The sequence below is a fragment of the Monodon monoceros genome, unplaced genomic scaffold, assembly GCF_005190385.1.
Source record: "Monodon monoceros isolate NGI ecotype Baffin Bay Population unplaced genomic scaffold, NGI_Narwhal_1 Super_Scaffold_2, whole genome shotgun sequence".
In the NCBI taxonomy this organism is placed as follows: Eukaryota; Metazoa; Chordata; class Mammalia; order Artiodactyla; family Monodontidae; genus Monodon; species Monodon monoceros.
Genome location: NW_021703776.1, coordinates 49,854,878 through 49,876,605, shown reverse-complemented (window position 1 = coordinate 49,876,605; position 21,728 = coordinate 49,854,878). Strand labels below are relative to the sequence as shown.

The 21,728-nt window shown below is 36.0% G+C and overlaps 1 protein-coding gene across 10 annotated transcripts in view; it reads left to right on the top strand.

Annotated features, from left to right (window-relative positions):
- AKAP9 (A-kinase anchoring protein 9) overlaps window positions 1-21,728 on the top strand; it is a 149,225-nt gene that overhangs the window by 125,289 nt on the left and 2,208 nt on the right. For 6 of the 10 annotated variants that reach the window (XM_029234410.1, XM_029234411.1, XM_029234415.1 and 3 more), the window contains 17 exons: window positions 159-299; window positions 791-1,279; window positions 1,694-1,757; window positions 1,847-1,968; window positions 2,553-2,744; window positions 3,006-3,194; window positions 6,431-6,575; window positions 9,512-9,731; window positions 10,858-11,008; window positions 12,523-13,191; window positions 13,427-13,632; window positions 13,952-14,057; window positions 15,500-15,682; window positions 16,755-16,955; window positions 17,824-18,056; window positions 20,119-20,204; window positions 21,363-21,513. In XM_029234410.1, coding sequence (XP_029090243.1) covers window positions 159-299; window positions 791-1,279; window positions 1,694-1,757; window positions 1,847-1,968; window positions 2,553-2,744; window positions 3,006-3,194; window positions 6,431-6,575; window positions 9,512-9,731; window positions 10,858-11,008; window positions 12,523-13,191; window positions 13,427-13,632; window positions 13,952-14,057; window positions 15,500-15,682; window positions 16,755-16,955; window positions 17,824-18,056; window positions 20,119-20,204; window positions 21,363-21,513 — 3,548 coding nt within the window. The remainder of the gene's footprint in view (window positions 1-158; window positions 300-790; window positions 1,280-1,693; window positions 1,758-1,846; window positions 1,969-2,552; window positions 2,745-3,005; window positions 3,195-6,430; window positions 6,576-9,511; window positions 9,732-10,857; window positions 11,009-12,522; window positions 13,192-13,426; window positions 13,633-13,951; window positions 14,058-15,499; window positions 15,683-16,754; window positions 16,956-17,823; window positions 18,057-20,118; window positions 20,205-21,362; window positions 21,514-21,728) is intronic. The other 4 variants (XM_029234408.1, XM_029234407.1, XM_029234416.1 and 1 more) reach the window with 3 other exon arrangements.

Genomic DNA, 21,728 nt, shown 5'->3' with positions numbered 1-21,728 from the left:
GAAGAGTTTCCCTATTTGTTGAAAGAACATGGATCATTTTAACCCCTTTTATCTGATAAGCAGTCTTTCCTGAAAAAGTTTTATTGGAATGCAAAAGTACCTTGAACTTGGCTTTGTTTTTTGAAAATAATGTGTTCATGTTTTCCACTGCCATTTAGACAACTACTGAGCTGATTCATACCAGTGAAGAAAATGAATTTTTTGGTCGATTTGAGACACTTACAGCTGAGTCAGCAGCTACCAAAGAAGAACTTGCCAGTTATAAAGAGAAGGCAGAAAAACTTCAAGAAGAGCTTTTGGTAAAATAAGTAACATAGCTCCAATTTCTACCTATCTTAATTTTATTTCAAAGTGTATATTCTCTTATATGAAAACAAACCCAGATCTATAACTTAACAGCTAGGAAAAAACTTTTGTAAATTTGATGAAAAGGTATTATATAATTTCGTTACTGTCATCTTTCTTCTTTGGTTTTCCTTGGAATCTTTTTTAGGGGGATGCTTTTAATCTCTAGTCTGTTAATGAAAGAGGAGAAAGACATGTTAAAGAGTACTGTATATCCCCTGAGAACCAAAAGTAGAGGCTGATCAAATGATTTCACTTCTGTGGTAATCTGTGACTATACATATATGTGAATGTAGATGAAAACTGTGAGTGTTTCTGAAATGTTTTTCCTGTTATTCTGAGGAAAATGAACATATTAGCGTGAATTACACTCTCCTCTCTACCCTAAATTCTGCATGTGATATTTTTAACTGAATGTTCTACTGTTCTATTCATTATGTTTTAGGTAAAAGAAACAAATATGGCATTCCTCCAGAAAGACTTAAGCCAAGTTAGGGATCAACTCAAAAAGGCAGAAGAGAAATTATCCTACTTCTTAGAAAAAGAAGATAATACCAAGGTACAAGAAAACAGAAAGTTCTGCACGTTAGAGCCACTTCCTATAGAAGTGGGTAAAAGCTCTGCATCACAGACAGATGGTACTCTCAAGGTCAACAGCAGCAATCAGACTCCACAAATTCTTGTTAGAAATGCAGGAATCCAAATTGATTTACGGAGTGAATGTTCATCAGAGGAAGTCACTGAAGTAATTAATCAGTTTACTGAAAAAATTGAGCAGATGCAAGAACTACATGCTGCTGAGATTCTGGATATGGAATCCAGACATATTTCAGAAACTGAAACCTTAAAGAGAGATCACTATGTTGCTATTCAGTTACTGACAGAGGAATGTGGTACCTTGAAGTCAGTGATACAGTGTCTGAGATCTAAAGAGGTATTTGGTTTTCATAATGTGTTTTTTCAACATTCTATGATTTTTTCCCCAGAATTTTATGTTTTTAAAGAGACAAAGAAATTTGGGGCAATCTCTTCTTTATGATAACATTACAATTTAAAATCTTTGCATTGTGTAGAGTCAAACAATAATGTTCCACAAAGCTCCTGTGCAGATTTAGAACCCAATGTTATCATTCCTTAATTTATTAATGTCTCTTATTATTATGGTAATATCCATGAAGAAAAAAATTAAAGACTGACTGTAAACCATGGATATTTCATTTATTGTGAAAGGTGTGACATATTTGTTTTTTTCTTTTTTGACAGCATTACAAAAGAATAAAACTATTCATTGGATCCTGTTTTTATTAAAGCAAAAAAATGTTATCTTTTTTTTTTTTTTTCTGATTAGGGCTCCTCAGTTCCTGAATTAACACATTCCGATGCTTACCAAAGTAGAGAAATATGTTCCAGTGGTAAGTTATATAAATTTCTAGAAGTTGTGTAGTACTTGTTTAAAAAGAGTTTGTTTCTCTTTAATAGTCAATGGTTTTCTTTATTTTAGATTCTGGATCAGACTGGGGTCAGGGAATTTATCTTACACAAAGTCAGGGATTTGACACAGCATCAGAAGGCCGAGGCGAAGAAGGTGAAAGTTCAACAGATTCATTTCCAAAGAAAATAAAGGTACTAAAAGGCAGACATCTTTTAGTAAAACTTTCTATATTGAACATAGCAGTTTATTAGAAGTTAGTACAGAAGATCTATACTATAGTAAGATCTCTCTGAAGAGAGAATTGCATAGCTAGAAGGAACCTTGGGGCTCTAGTTTTATTTCTGTATTCTGCAGATAATAAAGTACAGTATATTTAATAGTTATTTGTATAAAGATTTTTTTAAAATTTCTATTCCTAATATTTTTGTTTGCCAAAATTATTAAAGCAGTCTCACAAAGACTAGAACTTATCTCCTACATATTTCTTTTGGTCAAATTAGTGTCTAATAATTAAATCCAGGAAGAGCACATTAGGTAAATGTGGAACTTAGAGATGAGAGCTACACAAAGTCATAGGCTGTCTTCTGGGATTGGCTTACCCCTCCATAGGAAGAAGACATTCAGTAATGGAGGCTGGTGTTTCCTTTCTGCAGTGGCTTTTCTAAATCAGTCTAACTGGGATAAAACTAAGTTAAAATTTGTTTCTCTTTTCGTGTCTGACTTTGCAGTCTTTGAAAAAATGTCCTAATTCTGGCTTTTGGGTTATGGTTTCTAGGGATTACTGAGAGCTGTCCATAATGAAGGCATGCAGGTGCTCTCTCTTACTGAGTCTCCCTGTAGTGACGGAGAAGACCATTCTGTTCAGCAAGCTTCAGAATCTTGGCTAGAAGAGAGAAGAGCTTACCTCAGTACAATCTCATCTCTTAAGGATTTGATTACCAAAATGCAAATGCAAAGGGAAGCCAAGGTACTCAAAGAATATTACGCATCTAAAGAGCTTTATATGATTTTTATCAATAATAAGTCACTTTACAAAATAAATTGTTGTCTTTTATGATGTATTTTCACATGAATTTCTATATACTGTTTAAATGCCCCAAGTTGCACACTTGAAAATAAATCTGTATCCTTTTAGGCTTCTAATACTGATTTTGGTTAGTAGGCAGGTATCATTTTTAGAACAGTTCTTAAACATGCTTATTTGAAAACTAACTTTTGTTTTTTATAGGTTTATGATAGTTCTCAATCTCATGAGAGCTCCTCTGACTGGCGAGGTGAACTTCTGCTTGCTCTTCAGCAGGTTTTCTTAAAGGAGCACGGTGTTTTACTAGCTGCATTTCAGACTGAGCTGACAACTCTAGGTACTAGAGATGCAGTTGAATTATTAAACTGTTTGGAACAGAGAATACAAGAACAGGTATCAAAATGAAAATTTAAATCAAACCTTAAAACAAAGAATGCTTTTCAATAGTAATGAGAAAATGAGCTATTGATTAGTCTTAGAGTAAGTCTGAAGGTTAAAATTTTAACAGGAACCACTAAGAATATTTAGGAGAAAAATTATTACCTTAAATGTTTTGTCTTATGTTAGAAAATAAGCAAGACTAAAAATTAATGAGCTAATCATCCAACTTGGGAAGTTAGAAAAAGAGTAACAAAATAAGTCCAAAGAAAATAGAAGGAATAAAATACCATCAGTTCTCATTATTTGCAGTAGTTAGATTCTGTAAAGCTGCTGTGAATGTTGAGCTATTGCCACCAGGGAAAATAAGATGGGGGGGTGGGGGTAGGCTTCTGTGAGCACCTGGTGATGACATTTTTGTCAACCAGTCAATACAGAATCTTGTTTTATGTGTGTTTCTGTTTAAAGACACCCTATTTACTATGTATTGTTGACTCATTAACATTGAACTCATGGCCAACAGCATTATAACTTAAACCTAAACAAAGATTTTCTAACACATGCATTTTCTCTGTAATGTATCTTTCAGCCTTCTTATGCTTTGGGATAATAGATAGTACTTCATATCTATGCTTGGGGAACATTTTAAACAGCAAAATCACCAATAAAAAGCACAAAAGTATCAAAAATACAGCACTAAATAGATGGCAAACAGGACACTTGTTTATGGTATAAGAGATGAAAGAAGGCGGCAGTGTCACTTTGTTCGACTTCAGCTAGGAACATGCACATGTGGCAATTTAAATTTTTTGCTGTTGTGTGCACATGTAGGAGGGTAAACTTAAGAGCACCGCAAGTATTGAATTAAGGGTTACAGATAAATTTTAATGAGTAGGCAAATTCTTAAATATGTAATTCACAAATAATGAGGCTCAACTGTAATAAGGAAAAAAGAAATTAGTGAAATGCATACACTTGTACAGTAGAGAGCATAAACACGTTTGAAAGTTGATTCTTTGAAAGGTTAATAAAATAGAAACTTTTCTGGAGAATAGGTTAAGGAAAATGATAAAGCACACTTTTTTAAAAATTTAAAAACGGGATTATAACTAAAGATACGGCTGAGATATAAAAGTAATAGAATACTATGAATAATTTTACATCAATTCAAAAACTTTGGTGAAATGGGCAGATATTTGCTTATGAAAGCTCATTCAGATCCAGCATTCCACTCCTGGGTATATATCCAAAAAAAAACACTAATTCAGAAAGATATATGCACTCCAAAGTTCATAGCAGCATTATTTACACTTACCAAGATATGGAAGCAGCCTAAATGTCCATCAACAAATGAACAGTTAAAGGTGTGTGTGTGTGTGTGTGTGTGTGTGTGTATGTATGTGTATGTATTTATGTATCTGTGCTCCCATTGTAAGATGATTGGAGAAACGCCCTGTCTTTTTATTAGAAAGCTAGTATAACCCTGTTACCAAAATCAGACAAAGATAATACAGGAAAGAAACTTTATGGGCCTATTTTATTCATGAACCATAGATGGAGAAATCCTAAACAAAATATTAACAAGCCAAATCCACCAATGCATATTTTTTAGAGACACAGTCACCGTATACTTATCCAGGGATGCAAAGGTAGCATACCATTAAGAAAAATTCATGTGACTCATCACTTTAACAAATTAAAGGGTAAAAAACCCCAGTGATTATCTCAAGAGATACAGTGAACAAATGAATGAATGCATTTCATATTTTAAAACCTTAAAACAAATAACAAACTAAAAATAAAAAGGAATTTCATGAACTATATAACAGGTATATCTTGCAAAAACTACAACAAGCATCATATCTGATAGTTAAATGTTAAAAACATTCCTTAACAAAGGGTTAAGTAGTTTGCTCAACCTTGTCCTAAAGATCTAGCTAGAAAAGAAAAGCAAGAGAAATTAAATAAGGGTAGGAATAGGGAAGACCCCTCATCCACTTATATAGAAAACCAAAGAGAATCTACACATGTAGATTTTTTAAATCAATAGGAAAGTTTGGTTATGTTGTTGGATGTAAGATCAAGATGTAAAAATCTTATTTCTCAACAACAAACAAAATGTAATTTTATGTATTTATTTACTTTTGGCCACGCCACACGGCATATGGGATCATAGTTCCCGGACCAGGGATCAAACCCACACCTCCTGCAATGGAAGCATGGAGTCTTAACTGTTGGACCACCAGATAAGTCCAAAATTTAATTTTAAAAATAATTATTTACAGTGGCATTAAATGGACAAATTCCTAAAAGTATGCAAACTACTAAAACTAAGTCATGAAAAAATAGAAAATCTGAATGTATAACAAAGAGTTAAATTAGTAATTTTAAAACTTCTCACAAAGTAAAGTTCAATATCAGACAGCTTCACTAGTGAATCCTACCAAATGTTGAAAGAAGAATTAATACCAGTTCTTCACAAACTCTTGCAAAATAAAGAAGGGAACACTTCCCAGCTCATTTTATGAGGACAATATTGTTCTGATTCTAAAGCCAGACAGAAATACCACAAGAAAATAAATCTACAGACCAAATATCTAATGAGAATAAAACAACCAGTGGAAAGCTGGACAAGTAATATAGATATGTGTTCATGGAAGAAATAGAGAGTATCCAATAAATATATGAAAAGATGCTCAAATAAAATGTGCTATATAATTCATACTGTGGAATACTATATAACATTGAAAATGAGTGTGAATTAGAGCTGTATGTGTCAGGCAGGATGGTTCACCAACATGTTCGGTGAAAAAGGCAAATTAAACAAAAATGAATACAGTATGATGCCGTTTATATAAAGTTTTAAAACAGAACTGTATATTTTTTAGGATATGTGTGTGTATGTACAGAGTACATGAAAATAACACCAGACTTAGAATTTGGTTATTTCTTGAGCAGATGGTGCAGAGGAGGATGTATTCAGGGAGTTGTACACAGGAGACTTCAGCTGTATAAGGGCTGTTTCTTAGGCTAAGTGCATGGGTGTTTATTATATTATTCATCATGTTTTATTGTGTGTTTAAAGAATTTTGAAATAAATGTGGAAACTATTATCTAAAAAGTAGATCCCAGTGAGCAGGAAGAGAACGTTAGTAACATCTTCCCAAAATTTTAGCATGTCATTCTTCAGACTTCCTGGTTGTTAATTTTATTGTTTTTACATCTCTCTTGATTTTTTTTTTTTTTTACAGGGTATTGAATATCGAGCAGCCATGGAATGCCTCCAGAAAGCAGATAGAAGGAGCTTGTTAGCTGAAATTCAAGCACTGCATGCTCAGATGAATGGTAAGAAAATGACTCTGAAAAGAGAACAAGAGAATGAGCAACCAAGCCAAGGTATGCTATATGACAGGCTCATGTGGTGACACAAATAGGTGAAACGGTTTCACTTTATTATTATTCAGTTAAAACACATTTTTTCTTAGTCACATTTTCTTCTCATTCTCACATCAGAAAGTTAATCTACATTAATTACTCTAGGTATTAAAGGGGTGTCCAATTTGTCTTAAGAGATACGTGTGTGTGTGTGTGTGTGTGTGTGTGTCTATATATATATGTATACACACATATATATAATTAAAAAAAAATTTTTTTTAGAGTTGAAAAATATTTGTTTACATTAGGGTTCTCTGACCAGGCCAAAACTCATTCTCAGCTTTGGGAATGAAATAAAAAATGCTCAGTTATGCTGTGCCATCTAAGCTTATTGCTGCATCTTAAAAGCAGCACTTCTTGAATTTGGGAGGAGGAGGTAGTAGTGGAGGTAAGGGGGTTATTGCTCAGTCGCAAGAGAAAAAATGCTGTGTGCACCAGACAGGCTGGTAAGGACATGCTTTAAAATATCAAAGGACTTTGCTTTTATCTCCTGTAGAGGTTGAAATTGGCTTTAGTTAGCTATGTGTGGAAAGAGAATGATGGTTAACTCTTACAGAATACTTTAATCCAACAGACAGCAATTTTCTGACATATAAACAGATACATTTAATTTAAAATGAATAAGCATTGCTTTGATCAGGTTGTTTCACCCATTAAGTTCATTATCTTTCTTTGTTTTGAAGCTCTATGTGTGGATAACCTAAAAGAAAAAGAAATTCTCAATGGAAGTAACGATTTCTTTTTAATACCTTTTTTGTGTGTGCGAACTGTAACATACATACAAAAAATGCAAAAATATACAGTATAAAAACTATTAAATGAATACCTGTGGAAACCTCATCCATGTCAAGTATTCCAGAATTCCCCTTCTGCTACTCTGTAGTAATATAGAACACATCTTCCTCTGTGGTACCCTGGAGGTAACCATTGTCCTGATTTTTTAACTGCCTATTTATATATTCCTAAACCACGTAAGTTTAAGGTTTTTCTTGCTCTTGAACTTTATCACTCTGTATATATTTGCGTCTTGTCTCTTTCACCTCTCTATAACATTCTTCTAAGTTACCACATTTATCTCTAGTTTATTCGTTTTTGTTACTGTATAGAATTCCCTTGTGTGAATATTTCACAATTTATATATCCATTCTGCAGTTGAACATTTAAGTTGTTTCTACTTTTTAGCTATTAAATTCAGTCTCTTCTACACATTGTTATGCCATGTTTCTGATGCATACATGCATGAGTCTTCTGGATACATACCCAGGAGTAGAATTGCTAGATCATAGAATACATATCATCAAATTTATTAGACAATGCCAGACTGTTTTCCAAAGTGGTCATACCAATTTGTGCACTTTCTAGCAGTACATAAAAGTTCTGTTGCTTCACATTTTTGCCAAAAGTTGATATTGTCAGCCTTTCGTTGCCAATCTGGTGGGTATGTGGTGGATTGTTGTTGTGGTTTTAATTTACATTTCTCTAATAACTGAATTGGCTTATTTGTGGTATGATTATTGGCTAGCTGGATTTTTGCTTTTGTGGTATGCTTGTTCAAATCTTTTCACTTTTTAATAGAGGAATCTTAAATTGAGCTGCAGCTGGAAATCATTAGAGATTAAAGTGAAATTTTTCATCATATCTAGTGAAGACACATACATGTCTTTGTCTTCATTTCTGTTTAATATAAAGGTAGAAACACCTGTACTTTTGCCAATTTTGAAAGTTATACCAGTCTCACATTTGTCATTGAAAAGCTGAAGAATTTAAATATCTTTAAATATTTTAGAGAAAACAGGTATAATGAGGTTACAAATTAAATATATCCCTTATATTTAGAAATAGGATTAATTGCAGATTATTTTTGGAGAATTTATTAGTATTTTACTTAACTAAATAGGACCCTGTTGAAAGCTTAGTTAGTATCACATAGATACATATTTATAAATGTAAATCCTTAGACTCTACTCTCTAAGAAATAGTTTTAAAAGTCTCACTTAGCATGAATACTCTAAAGCCAATGTAATTCCTGTCTCATGACATCAGTAATATGAATTGGAATAGGAAGTAATGAACTTTGATAAAATTTTTTAAGTTAAAAATACATTCAGAGTAGAATAGAGAAACAGAAGAACAGAGTTAAAATCACCCCTGGAATCTCCTAAATCCTAAACTAATGACTGTTAAAACCCAGGAAATATGTCTCCAGACACATTTCATTGTGCATATGTACATAAGTTTATATTTTTTATAAAAATGGATCCTGATGTATATATTTCATTACATTTTTTTCATTTATTATCCTTAGGGATTTAAATATTTCACTTTGTTTTCATTGTGACAGACATGTAGCAAGGGTTCGGTATGTTTTTAAAGAAAAAACCGTAATCCAAATTGGCGCTTGGACTTCCCACTTTTGTTATAATGAAATTCCTAGGGATTGTCTGCGAAGGAGGGCTGAACAAAACAAGCAAGCAGTGCTAATCACTGTAGTCAGAGTTATGGGGGGACTCCTGCAAGTACTTCGGCTATCAAAAACCATTGGAATTTTTTAGTGTGAGCTATCAAAATTCTGAATGAACAAATACAAGTTCCTATTTATAGTATTATGTGAACACCTCAAGTTTTTTTTTTTATTTCGTCTTGTATCCAGTAATGAATTGTTAAGTTTTTATCATCCTTATATATTTATACAAAGTTCTGAAATCTTGACAATATAGCACTATGAGGAAAATATGCATATGCATGTATTTATATAAATAGCTGACTTTGGGGGCTGTAATCTTTTAACATTTACTTTATAGTAATCTCTTAAATAACAAGTCAGTTATTATCAACAAAATATAAGCCAAATATGAGTTACTAGATCATATTTTAAATATTAATAATTTTTCATTTAGAACTCTTGGAATATAATATGCAGCAGAAGCAGTCTCAAATGCTGGAGATGCAAGTGGAGCTCAGCAGTTTGAAAGACAGAGCAACAGAGCTTCAGGAACAACTGAGTTCTGAGAAAATGGTGGTTGCTGAACTGAAAAGTGAACTTGCACAAGCTAAACTGGAACTAGAAACAACACTCAAGGCACAGCATAAGCACCTAAAGGAATTAGAGGCATTCAGGTGTGCCAGTCTTCCTAATTATAAACCTGTATTAGTGAAGGACTTGGAGTAATTTTGTCACAGACATTGTGCATATCTTACAAAAATGTAACATTGTATATAATATTTAAATAACATAAAACTGTTACTTATAGGAAAAACTACAGTGGAAAGGAAGCACCCAAAATTTTTCCAAATGATAAACTCATGATTAGGTATTTTGGCGTATTCTCTACGTGGCTTCAGTTCTGTTTGAGACTTGTTGTTGTATAAGATTAAGATACATAAATTTGACCTTCATTTTACCACCAAGTAATTTGTAGTGATATTTATGATCCCAATGGAATTCATGGTTTAGTTAGCTAAAATATGCAAAATTTTTTGAAGATAATGCTTGTAAAAAGGATAAATTTGTTGGTGTAAATACTGAGATATTCTGCTTGCCAAGGACACATTACAAGTATAGTCATTATTTTGAACTTTTTCACACACAAACAATGGTTCTTCTGTTCAGTAGAAGTTAAAGGAAATTTTTATTCATATTATTTTGTAACAATAAATTGTTTACAATGGTAAATAATAACTAATAGTTATATTACTAGAAACAGTTAATTTGACTGAACCCCAGTCAAAAAATCTTTAATCTTTACATGGTTTATATTTTCCTATTAGCGAGTTTATTTTTTATTATTATTATTTTTTTTAATTAAGTTATTTATTTTTGGCTGCATTGGGTCTTTGTTGCTGCACACAGGCTTTCTCTAGTTGCAGCGAGTGGGGGCTGCTCTTCCTTGTGGTGCGCGGGCTTCTCATTGCGGTGGCTTCTCTTGTTGTGGAGCACGGGCTCTAGGCACATGGGCTTCAGTAGTTGTGGCACGTGAGCTCAGTTGTGGCTCACGGGCTCTAGAGCGCAGGCTCGGTAGTTGTGGCGCACGGGCTTAGTTGCTTCGTGGCATGTGGGATCTTCCCGGACCAGGGATCGAACCCATGTCCCCTGCACTGGCAGGCTGATTCTTAACCACTGAGTCACCAGGGAAGCGCCACCTAGTTTATAATATGCCGCCACTTTTCAGTGGAAGCTGTTCTCTGTCAATAATATACTTGGTCAAAGTAGTTTTATGAAAGTTCATTTGTCTCTGTGATTTAGGTTGGAAGTTAAAGATAAAACGGATGAAGTACATTTGCTTAATGACACATTAGCAAGTGAACAGAAAAAGTCCAGAGAGCTTCAGTGGGCTTTGGAGAAAGAGAAAGCCAAGCTGGGACGCAGTGAAGAGCGGGATAAAGAAGAACTTGAGGTATTGTTATCTTTGTCTTTAAATATCTGTGAAAAAACCCACAGTGATAGAAGAGAGACATTCCTCTTCCTATAATGTTGACCTTAGACTCATTATTAGGTATAATAAGTCGTTCACGATGTGTTGAATATTATAATGTTATCTAAAGTATTATCAGGAATTGCTAATGGTATGATCTTTTTTTGTTTTGCTGCATCCAAGGATGCATAGAGACTGTTCTGCTACAGCATGTGTTTTAGGAATTTGAATTAGTGCATATATAATTTGATAAATATGGCAATTGTGTCTTTTTAATGCAGAAGTAGTTTAGGTTCCTGTTTTCTCCTAGGGAAGGAGAGCAGCGATACTTTTCTGGCAGCAGGAGCCCTTGCTACTATATTTTAAGACGCTGGGCTCTCTCCCAGAGAGGCACACCCGAGCCTTGCACAGCTCACAGCTCAAAGCAGGTTGTACTGCAGGCAGTGCCACTTTAGCAGTTCCCCCTGGCTCGGAGCTCTTCTTCTATCCACATAATCCTGGTACTCGCTAGCTCTGTGCTAAAAAACTGTGTATCCAGAATCCAGATTTTCTGCCCTGTTACTTTTTTGGGTTTTTTGGGTTTTTTTTAATGTCCACCATGGATGGTAGCCTCCAGGCACAGTGAGCTTTCTACCTAGCAAGGACATGTTATTTCCTCAGGTATTGATTACTATTTTTTTAATCATTACAAATTTTTATAGGTTTTAAGTAGTTTGTCCCTAAACCTGCTCTCCTCATAAGCCCTATTATTTTTAGTTATGTGGTATGGTATTGGAAAATTCAAGGGTTTTCAGGAACTCCCATCACATTATATCAGAAATACTTTTATTTTCTTTTTTTTTTTAACTTTATTTTATTTTGTTTTTATTTTTGGCTGCATTGGGTCTTCTTTGCTGTGCGTGGGTTTTCTCTAGTTGCGGGGAGCAGGGGCTACTCTTCGTTGCGGTGCATGGGCTTCTCATTGCAGTGGCCTCTCTTGTTGCGGAGCACGGGCTCTAGGTGCACGGGCTCAGTAGTTGTGGCTTGTGGGCTGTAGAGTGCAGGCTCAGTAGTTGTGGCGCACGGGCCTAGTTGCTCTGCGGCATGTGGGATCTTCTGGGACCAGGGCTCAAACTCGTGTCCCCTGCATTGGCAGACAGATTCTTAACCACTGCGCCACCACGGAAGCCCAGAAATACTTTCATTTTTAAAGGTTATTAATCCTAGAAGAAATGTACTCTGCTTCATATTTCTTAACCAGATATGATTAATGTTGGGAGAGAAAATATTACGTAGCTTAGCTCTATTTTGTTGATATTCTTTGATGAAAATCAACTGGCTGTCCAAATAATTACACTCTAACCACTGAAAATACAAGTTAGTAAATTGGATAATCAGTTCTTTTACCAGATACTATCAACTTAGTATTAATAAAGGCACAATTGTATACTTAATATTATTGAAAGTATTCTCCATAATATTAACATAAATTCTTAAATTCAACTTTCTCCTACAAGGATCTGAAATTTTCACTTGAGGGTCAGAAACAAAGGAATATTCAGCTAAATCAACTTTTGGAACAACAGAAACAACAACTAAATGAATCACAGCAGAAAATAGAATCACAAAGAGTGCTACATGATGCCCAGTTATCCGAAGAACGAGGTCGAAACTTGGAGCTTCAAGTACTTCTTGAATCTGAGAAAGTTCGAATTCGGGAAATGAGCAGTACCCTGGATAGGGAACGGGAATTACATGCACAACTACAGAGCAGTGATGATAGTGGGCAGTCTCGGCCATCCTTACCCTCTGAGGACCTCCTTAAAGAGCTTCAGAAACAGCTAGAGGAGAAACACAGTCGCATAGTAGAATTGTTAAATGAGACTGAGAAATATAAACTGGATTCTTTGCAAACAAGACAGCAAATGGAAAAGGATAGGCAGGTTCATAGGAAGACATTGCAGACAGAACAAGAGGCCAACACTGAGGGACAGAAAAAAATGTATGAGCTTCAGTCCAAAGTGGAAGATCTTCAGCGCCAACTGGAAGAGAAAAGGCAACAAGTTTACAAGTTAGACCTTGAAGGGAAACGACTGCAAGGAATTATGCAGGAATTCCAAAAGCAGGAGCTAGAACGAGAAGAAAAACGAGAAAGTAGAAGAATTCTGTATCAGAATCTTAATGAGGTAAATTGACATTTTGTTTTAAAATATTTTTTAAAAGAATACTGTAGCCATGTGATCATATATAATTTTGATATTGGATTAAATTATTTAAATAGCTATGTATAAATCATTTAAAAATGAAATCTATAGAAGTTTATTTGGAATAAAAACAATAACTGTGTTCCCTTAAGAAAGAATGTGATGTGCTATTTATTTTATAATGATTGCTCTTTCCTTTTCTGTCCAAAATTGCCAGCCAACCACTTGGAGTTTAACCAATGATCGAACCAGAAATTGGGTTCTTCAACAGAAAATAGGAGAGACAAAGGAATCAAGCTATCCTAAAATGATTGAGATGAATGGAGGAGGAGCTGGCTATAATCATGAATTAGAAATGATCAGACAAAAACTTCAACGTGTGGCTTCAAAACTACAGCATCTAGCCCAGAAAGCCTCCAATAGGTTAGAATTTTCTGCCTGACCTTTGGAAATGGCATTCTTAGACAAGCTGGACAGAATCTGTCCCTCACTCTTAGCTAGCCAGGGGTGGGAAATTCAAATTTTAAAGTTAATTCATGTTTACATTAGGAGGTGATATTCTTTAACAAAACTCATATACCTGAAAAAAAATATCGTTAACATCCTGACTCAGGGAAAGAGAACACTTAATGTAAAGGAGAAGTAAGAGGTGAAGCAGTGTTGCCTGATGTGTAATGTTTGTGTTAGTCAACACTGCGCCTTGAGATGATCTGTTTTGACTTTTTGCCCTTTTTTTTTTAAGACTACAGTTTGAAACAGCAGATGATGAAGATTTTGTTTGGGTTCAGGAAAACATTGATGGGATTGTTTTACAACTACAGAAATTAACCGGCCAGCCAGGCGAAGAGGTAAAACTTTCTAAAAACACTTGTATAGTATCGAGAGCAAAGATTTAATGGAAATTATATGAATCATTTGAAACTGGCACTGTATGTTCTAAAGAGTTTTAATTATATCTTTTCATTTATTTAAAATAATAATGTTTGCCTTTCCCCAATAGAAGGTAGTGAAAGTTTGAGGGGAAACAAAATGATCATTATTGAATAATTATAATTCTTATTATATTATGAAAAGTTTCTTGAAAGTATAGTCTGTCTTTTACCCTCACCACTTCATGAAACCACCCTCAGGACGCTACCAGTGTGTTGACAATTGACTAATCTGGTGAATCTTTTCAGTCCCTGTAATTCTTGGCTTCTTTGTAGCATCTGACACTTTTGACCTCTTCCATTTTAAATACCCTCTCTTTCCTTTCCTTTTGTGTTAATATTCTCTCATTTCTTCCATTTCTTTCATCAATCACCTTCATGAGTTCTTCTTATGCTCATCCATTTTTTTCCTCTAACTGAAAGCTCATTCATTCCCACAGCCTGAATTCTCAGTAGACTTAATTATTGAACAAATACTTACATTGGGCACCTACTGTGTGCCAGGTACTATACTGGGTTCTGGGGCTATAGTGAACAAATCTGATAAAAATCTCACCTTTATGGAGCTTATCTCCTTGTGGACTATGGTTCTATTCTGAAACCTTTGTCCTGTGGTCCAGGTTTATATTTTCACTTAGTTATGAGACATCTTTCCTTGGGGAAACATACCCCATAGTGACCCCGTTAGGAATCTCACAGGCACAATCCAAACTGAGCATCGTCTTCCTTTTCTCCTTCCTATCCCAAACCCACATTTTTGGTCATGATATCACCCAGTTTAGAGAGTTGAAAGTCACCCTAGACCCTTTCCTTCATTCTTACTTGCACATCCAAGCAGTCACTAAGTCCTGTGCCCTCTACCTCCTAAGTGCCTTTAGTCATTGCCTGCATTCAGGCCTTCAGCATTTCTCACCTGGACTGTTGGTAGTAACTTCCTGATGTGTCTGCCTGACATCAGGATCTTTCTCCTCTAATTTACTCTACTTTGCGCAGTACTATCAAAGGAATCTTTCTCACACGTAAATTTTATGGCATGCTACAGCCTAAAGCCTTTCATGGCTCTTCACTACCTACATTTAGGTCTATTATCCATAAAATGAAAGCAACCTTTAATCTTAACAGGTGTGTTTTAGCTCCTTAAAAGCAACACACTCATGCTTAAGCCTTTGTGCCTTTACCTGTGCTCTTCCTTCTGCTTAATATGCCCTTCTTTCCTGCCTAGTAGAATCCTACTTATTATTTAAGATGCAGCTCAAGCACTATTTCTTCATGAAATCTGTTGTTCTTAGTGACTTCACATTTTATATGCATTATTTGTAAAAGTTTGTGCTTATATGACCTTTTGCCATTTTGTCTTTTAGCCTACCTTAAGGTCCCCAAGTACTTCTTGTGGCTCATTAACTGAAAGACTACTAAGACAAAATACTGAGCTGACAGGACATATCAGCCAACTGACTGAAGAAAAGAATGATTTAAGAAACATGGTTATGAAGCTGGAGGAGCAGATCAGGTGTTATCGACAGACAGGAGCTGCGAGAGATTATGTACGTCTGATTTTATCATGGCAGCATACTAAGCATCTGATTCTTAGTAGGATCACTGGAAAATTTTATAGGAATGACAGTAATAATAATAGCTATTATTTATTTATGGGGAGCCTTCTCTGCCAGATTCTGGGTTATATATGTTCAGAATCTCTTATCCACACCCTGCCTTGCACTTCAGAAAACTGAAGTCAGTAGTCAAACCAAGATATACTTATCTCCAAAGCCAAGTACTTTGCTACCTATGGACTGATTGCAGATACATGTGAAGAAGTGTTCACATGTGCATTCTGCCTGTTCTTGTCAGTTATTTATCAGTAATTGTGTTCATAACTGAAGTGGAAAATGCCATTAAATTACATATTTCAGTCTAATAAACTACTCTGGGAATTTATTTAAATTTTTTCCATTTAAAAACTACAAAATACTAAATTGCTAGCTCTGTTACCATCCAATATAAAGATAGGAAGGACCTGTAAGACCAACTGTGTGGTCAGATGCATGATAACACATCCACACAGCTTCTATAGAGACCCACTTCCCTATGTACAAGTTGGGTTTTATTTCCCCACTTCTCCAGTGTACTTTTTCAGGCACAGGCTCAACATTTGAACCCAGCTGGTCCATTTTTAAAGTCTACAAAAAAAACAAGCAAAAAAAGGGAAATTCCTTGGTGGTCAGTGGGTTAGGACTCTGCACTTTCACTGTTGTGGCCTAGATTCAGCCCCTAGTCGGAGAACTAACATCCTGATAACCTTTAGTGCAGCACGGCCAAAAAAAAAGTCTCTAGACTTTTTTAGTTGAAAGCTCTACTAATCCAAACATCTTCTCTGGGGCCAGACTTTCACACGGATTTTTAGTTGTAAACTTAATCTACTCAGCAAGGTCATAAACTTAAAAGTTAGTGGATATTCTTTAATGTCAGTTGAGATTGGCTTTGAACTTCCCTGTCTGAGGTTGGAAAGCTGAGCATTCTATAACCCTCATAGGGATACCTTTAATATGTTTAATTCAGATTCTTCTTCAGAAACTTGTTCTTTAAAATCATGTAAGTAGGCTCTGGCCTCTGCAGTCTTCTAGGTTTTCATTCAGTGGTGGCCCCAACATTGAAGCCATCATTGCTTCAGAAAAAGAAGTCTGGAACAGAGAAAAGTTGACTCTCCAAAAATCCTTGAAACGGGCAGAAGCTGAAGTATACAAACTAAAAGGTGAACTAAGAAATGAAGCTTTACTTCAAAATCTGAGCCCTGACTCTGAGCATGCTACTGTAAAGGTAGGAGACATCCTCCATCTAAATGTATACTAGAATTGGTCCTCTGCTTTTGCCTTATTTCATCTATCACTAACCTTAATTGTCAGACTAAAGAATTTTAGGTGGCACTCAGGCTGTGTCTCTAGGTCTCTGTACTCAGTCTGTCATTGAATGCAGATCTCTAGCTGGTCACAAAAAAATTGTGGTGAAGCATGCCCGGGTTTGGGACAAGATTAAGTTCTATTAATGGTCACAGAGGCAGCACCTTGAGCTCATGGTCCCATTTCCCACAGTCTCATCCCTAAAAGACCAACAGAAAGTTAGCTTTTCAACTCCCAACAGAAGCTCTCTACTACTGTCAGTATTAGAGGATCATGCTCTGTAAGTGGTAAGCCCTCTGAATAGTCTCTCTAATGACTAATGATGAATATTGTAGTACAACTACCTTAATCAGTTAACATAAAATCCAAAAAAAAACAAGGAAAGAAAGAAAATGTTTGGAATATTTATTCCAGCTATGGAGTGAACATAAATTTATGACTCTTAAAGGGACAGAAAACATTAACATTGAAAAAGTTAAATAGATCAGTGATGATGCTAATAAAGTAGCTCTATACAATTAAAAAAACTCAGGTGATAATGCAAAGACAAAAATTTTTGCAATGAATATGATTAATAGGAGCTAAAATCCATTCACTAAAGGGAGGCAGAAGTATAAAGGTTTAACTTTACTTTTTACCTTTGTTGATAAAGTAGAAAACAGTGATAGGGTACCTGCCATTCTACTACTGCCACTTTTTAAAAATAAAGTCTAGGTTATCTTCCCCTAGAGAACAGTTTGAATAACTTCTTAATAATGTCTTCATGTTTTTCTTTTCTTTAAACATAGAGAATTTATGGCAAATACCTGAGGGCAGAAAGTTTTCGGAAAGCTCTCATTTATCAAAAGAAATACCTGCTTCTGTTACTGGGTGGGTTCCAGGAATGTGAGGATGCCACCCTGGCTCTGCTTGCCCGAATGGGGGGACATCCGGCCTTCACGGATCTAGAGGTGATCACCAGCCGTCCAAAGGGCTTCACCAGGTTTCGGTCAGCTGTCAGAGTGTCCATGGCAATTTCGAGGTAAAATACTTGAAAGAAAATGCATTTTAATAGACTTTCTAAAGAGATTAGTTATTTTCAGTTCTCTTTTCTCTACCCGTTGTGCTCCATATTCATATAGTATAAGACACTTGCCATCACTGAAACATGTCTACTTCTCTCTAGGTTTTCATCCTTTAGTCAGGGATACTTTATGTTATACTATAGAGAGCCTATGAGAAGGGCCCTCCCAGAGGCAGGCAGCCAGTGATTCGGCTGGGACATCCAATCTGGGTTGTCTCTTTTCTTTTTTTAATTTATTTAGTCTCTTTTTTTTTTTTTTTAAATCTGAATAAGTCCATGAACTAGTTCAGACATATAAATAAAAGAGATCATAAGAGAGAAAAATGTTTTTTGAAAAGTTACTTAGGCTGACATACATTCATTTTCTTCATTACTAAAATAACCCACTCTCACAGCCCAGCTACAGAAAGCCCTGGCCTGACTCTGCATTGGACTGTGCTGTTGCTTTTGTCACTCCTTCTCTGGTAGTTCCAAGCTAGGAACTCTGGTTATACCCAGACACCTAGATACCTTCTCCATGCTTCTTCTCCCTTTTACTTCTGTAGGAGCCAGACAGTCTCAAAGGAAATTTTTTTTTTAAGTATTACCCAATTCCGTTATATTGAGGTTATTTACAAGTACCTCAAAAGACCACGAAGGCAGAATAAGAGGTGTGATTTATGTTTTTGTGTGCTGGGTAGCATCTGCTGGCTTTCAGCTCCTCACTGCCCTTCTAGGCCAGCCTCCATACTGCCAGGGGCTTACAGCCTGCGGATTGTGTCTCCCAGACTCCTTGCCAAATGGTGTCCTTTTTGGTTCTGTCTTTTCTTGGCAGTAGCACAAGAATTAGAAGGTTGGAGAAAGCAAAGAGCTTTCCTTCCTCATCTTTTCCTTTTCCTTTGTCACCTTTCATTCCCTTCATCACCTTATACAGCTTGTACAGGGTTAAGTGCTGGGAGATGCACTGAAAAAGAAAAAAGACATAATCCCTGCCTAAATTCCTGAAGGCAGCTCACTTTCTAGTGGGGCATACCAATATGCACATAACTTAGGAGACACTCAATGACAGATCACAGGAGTTAGCTATTAATTTCGATTTCAAGAATTTGGGAAGGCTCCATGAAAGCCAGTTGCCATTGAAGGACTTCACTTTTTCACCCCCTTTTTCTTGACCCCTTATATGTTTATTGTATTTTGACCCTCCTAAAACTGAGCCTTGAAAATAGTTGGAATTAAGAAGTCAAACCTGGTGCTCCAGAAAGCTCTTTGGGCTAGGACGGGGCAGGCAGCAACTCGCTACAGCTGGGCTGTGACACAGCCTCCCCTGTTCCTTTTGAAGCCATCACTGCTTTTCATCCCTGATTACATGGCCTCACTCCTTTTCCAGTTTTCCCTGCTCTCTCTTACTGCCAATTTAAGGGTCTTTCTGTTCTCTTTCCATCTCATCTCCCCTTTAGTCTCCATTCTTCTTCTTTTCATTTCTTCTCACCCTTTCTTTGCCCATCCAATTAAGCTTTTCTGCTTTTGCTCTTCATCTGTTATTTTATTTTATTTTATTTTTTGGCGGTACGCGGGCCTCTCACTGCTGCGGCCTCTCCCGTTGCGGAGCACAGGCTCTGGATGCGCAGGCTCAGCGGCCATGGCTCACGGGCCCAGCTGCTCCGTGGCATATGGGATCTTCCCGGACCGGGGCACGAACCCACGTCCCCTGCATCGGCAGGCGGACCCTCAACCACTGCGCCACCAGGGAAGCCCTGCTCTTCATCTCTTTATGTCCCATGTACCTCTAAAGCCAGAACCTGGTACTGGCAAAAGAAGAGACCTCTGGTGCCTCATGGGAAGCCCTGTTCTTCTGTTCCAGTCAATTTTGCCACAAACCAGGGGACATTTGCATAATCTTAGATGAGGCAGTCATGTGATTATATAGAAATTTGTTCTGCATTCATATTTAAACGTATGACTTGATTTTTGTTGTAAGTGTATGTTTATACTCTTTACACTGTAGATGTTCTGTGAAATTCTTTCTTGGGATCTTTTTTAGAATGAAATTTTTGGTTCGACGGTGGCATCGAGTCACAAGTTCTGGTTCCATCAATATTAACAGGGATGGCTTTGGATTGAATCCAGGTGAAGTCAAAATAGAATTTTTTCTTATGTTGATGATGCTGTAAAATTACTGCACGTGTAATACCTTCCAAATAATGTGTTCTGGGACCCATGTTGTCCAAAGACAAAGCCCTTATAACTAACAAAGCTGGGGACCTTGCTGTTCTAAAGAGTAATAAAAGCTGATATTTATGGAGCACTTAGTTCACACTAGGCCCTGCTTTTTTCCATGTATTCTCATAATCCTATGATGTAAATACAGTTACTATTCTTTTTACTTTACAGACGAAAAACTGAGGCATGGAAAGCATTTGTCATTTGTCCCAAATTACCCAGTAGGAAGTGGTAGAGTCAGCAGCAAACCCTGACAGTCTGGCTCCAGAGCCCACTCTTTGCACAACTGTGTTTAAGGCTCTGGTTCAAGATAGGATTGCTGTTACTCTATGAAAGTTTTGATTTGAAATTATCACAATTTAGCAATATTCAAACAGGTTTCTGTTTACCAGTAGGTGATATAACAGTTAAAATTCCTTCTCTCCACACTGAAACATTAGGGCTTCAACATTTCAGGCAAAAGGATGAGGTCAAAAGCTGGGGAGCACACAGAATTATAGACACACAGCATATCTATATGTATTGGTAGTAAACCACTGTTACATGTTTTACACAGAGAAAGAGGAAAATATATGTGGTACTCTAAAGCAAAATGTTTTTGAAATACGCCTCCGCCTCCTTATACTGAAACAGCTGAAATTTGTACCATAATGAATTCTGTGTTGTAAGTTAGCATATCTTGGTTTCAAGTTTTTTCCAGTAAAAGCCAGTATACTAGAGTGATAAAAGGACTTGGCTGTATTCATCTAATATTTTTTATCCACATTGCCTTTTCTGTCAAACCACACACAGACACCCCTCACTTCACCTCTAGTTAAAACTAAGAAGCGGTCTTTAAAAAATAAAATAGTTTATTTTCTTAGAGGTGTAGTTCCAGATTATCAGAAATACTAATATCCAAAGGTAAATGAAACAAGCTGTACTATTGTTTCTCTCCTGTAGCAAGAATAATTGAAAGTGACTATACATAGGAGATAGTAGTGTAGTACAGTATAGTAAGTCTTTTGAACCCTTATCCATTTTGTAGAAATTTTTCAAGGGCTTGGTATTTTTTTTCTTTACAAGGTACATTTTGGATTACTTTAGGTGCCGAAAAGACTGACCCATTTTATCATTCTTCTGGTGGGCTGGAGCTATATGGAGAACCAAGACAGAGTACGTATCGCTCAAGATCAGATCTGGACTATCCAAGGTCTCCTTTACCATTTCAAAATAGGTAAGAATTTGATGAAATCTATACTAATATACTAATACTTAACAGAGAATGAAGGACAGTGTTAGGGCTTTGACTTCTTTGCATTGAAATAGCTAAATGTGTCTTTAGTTATGTATTAGTTACATAATCTAAAGCTCAGAATCAAAAACAGTTTTTGAATTTGTAACTGGTTTCCAAGGGTATAGGAAACAGAGCTGATCAAGTGTTATTTAGTA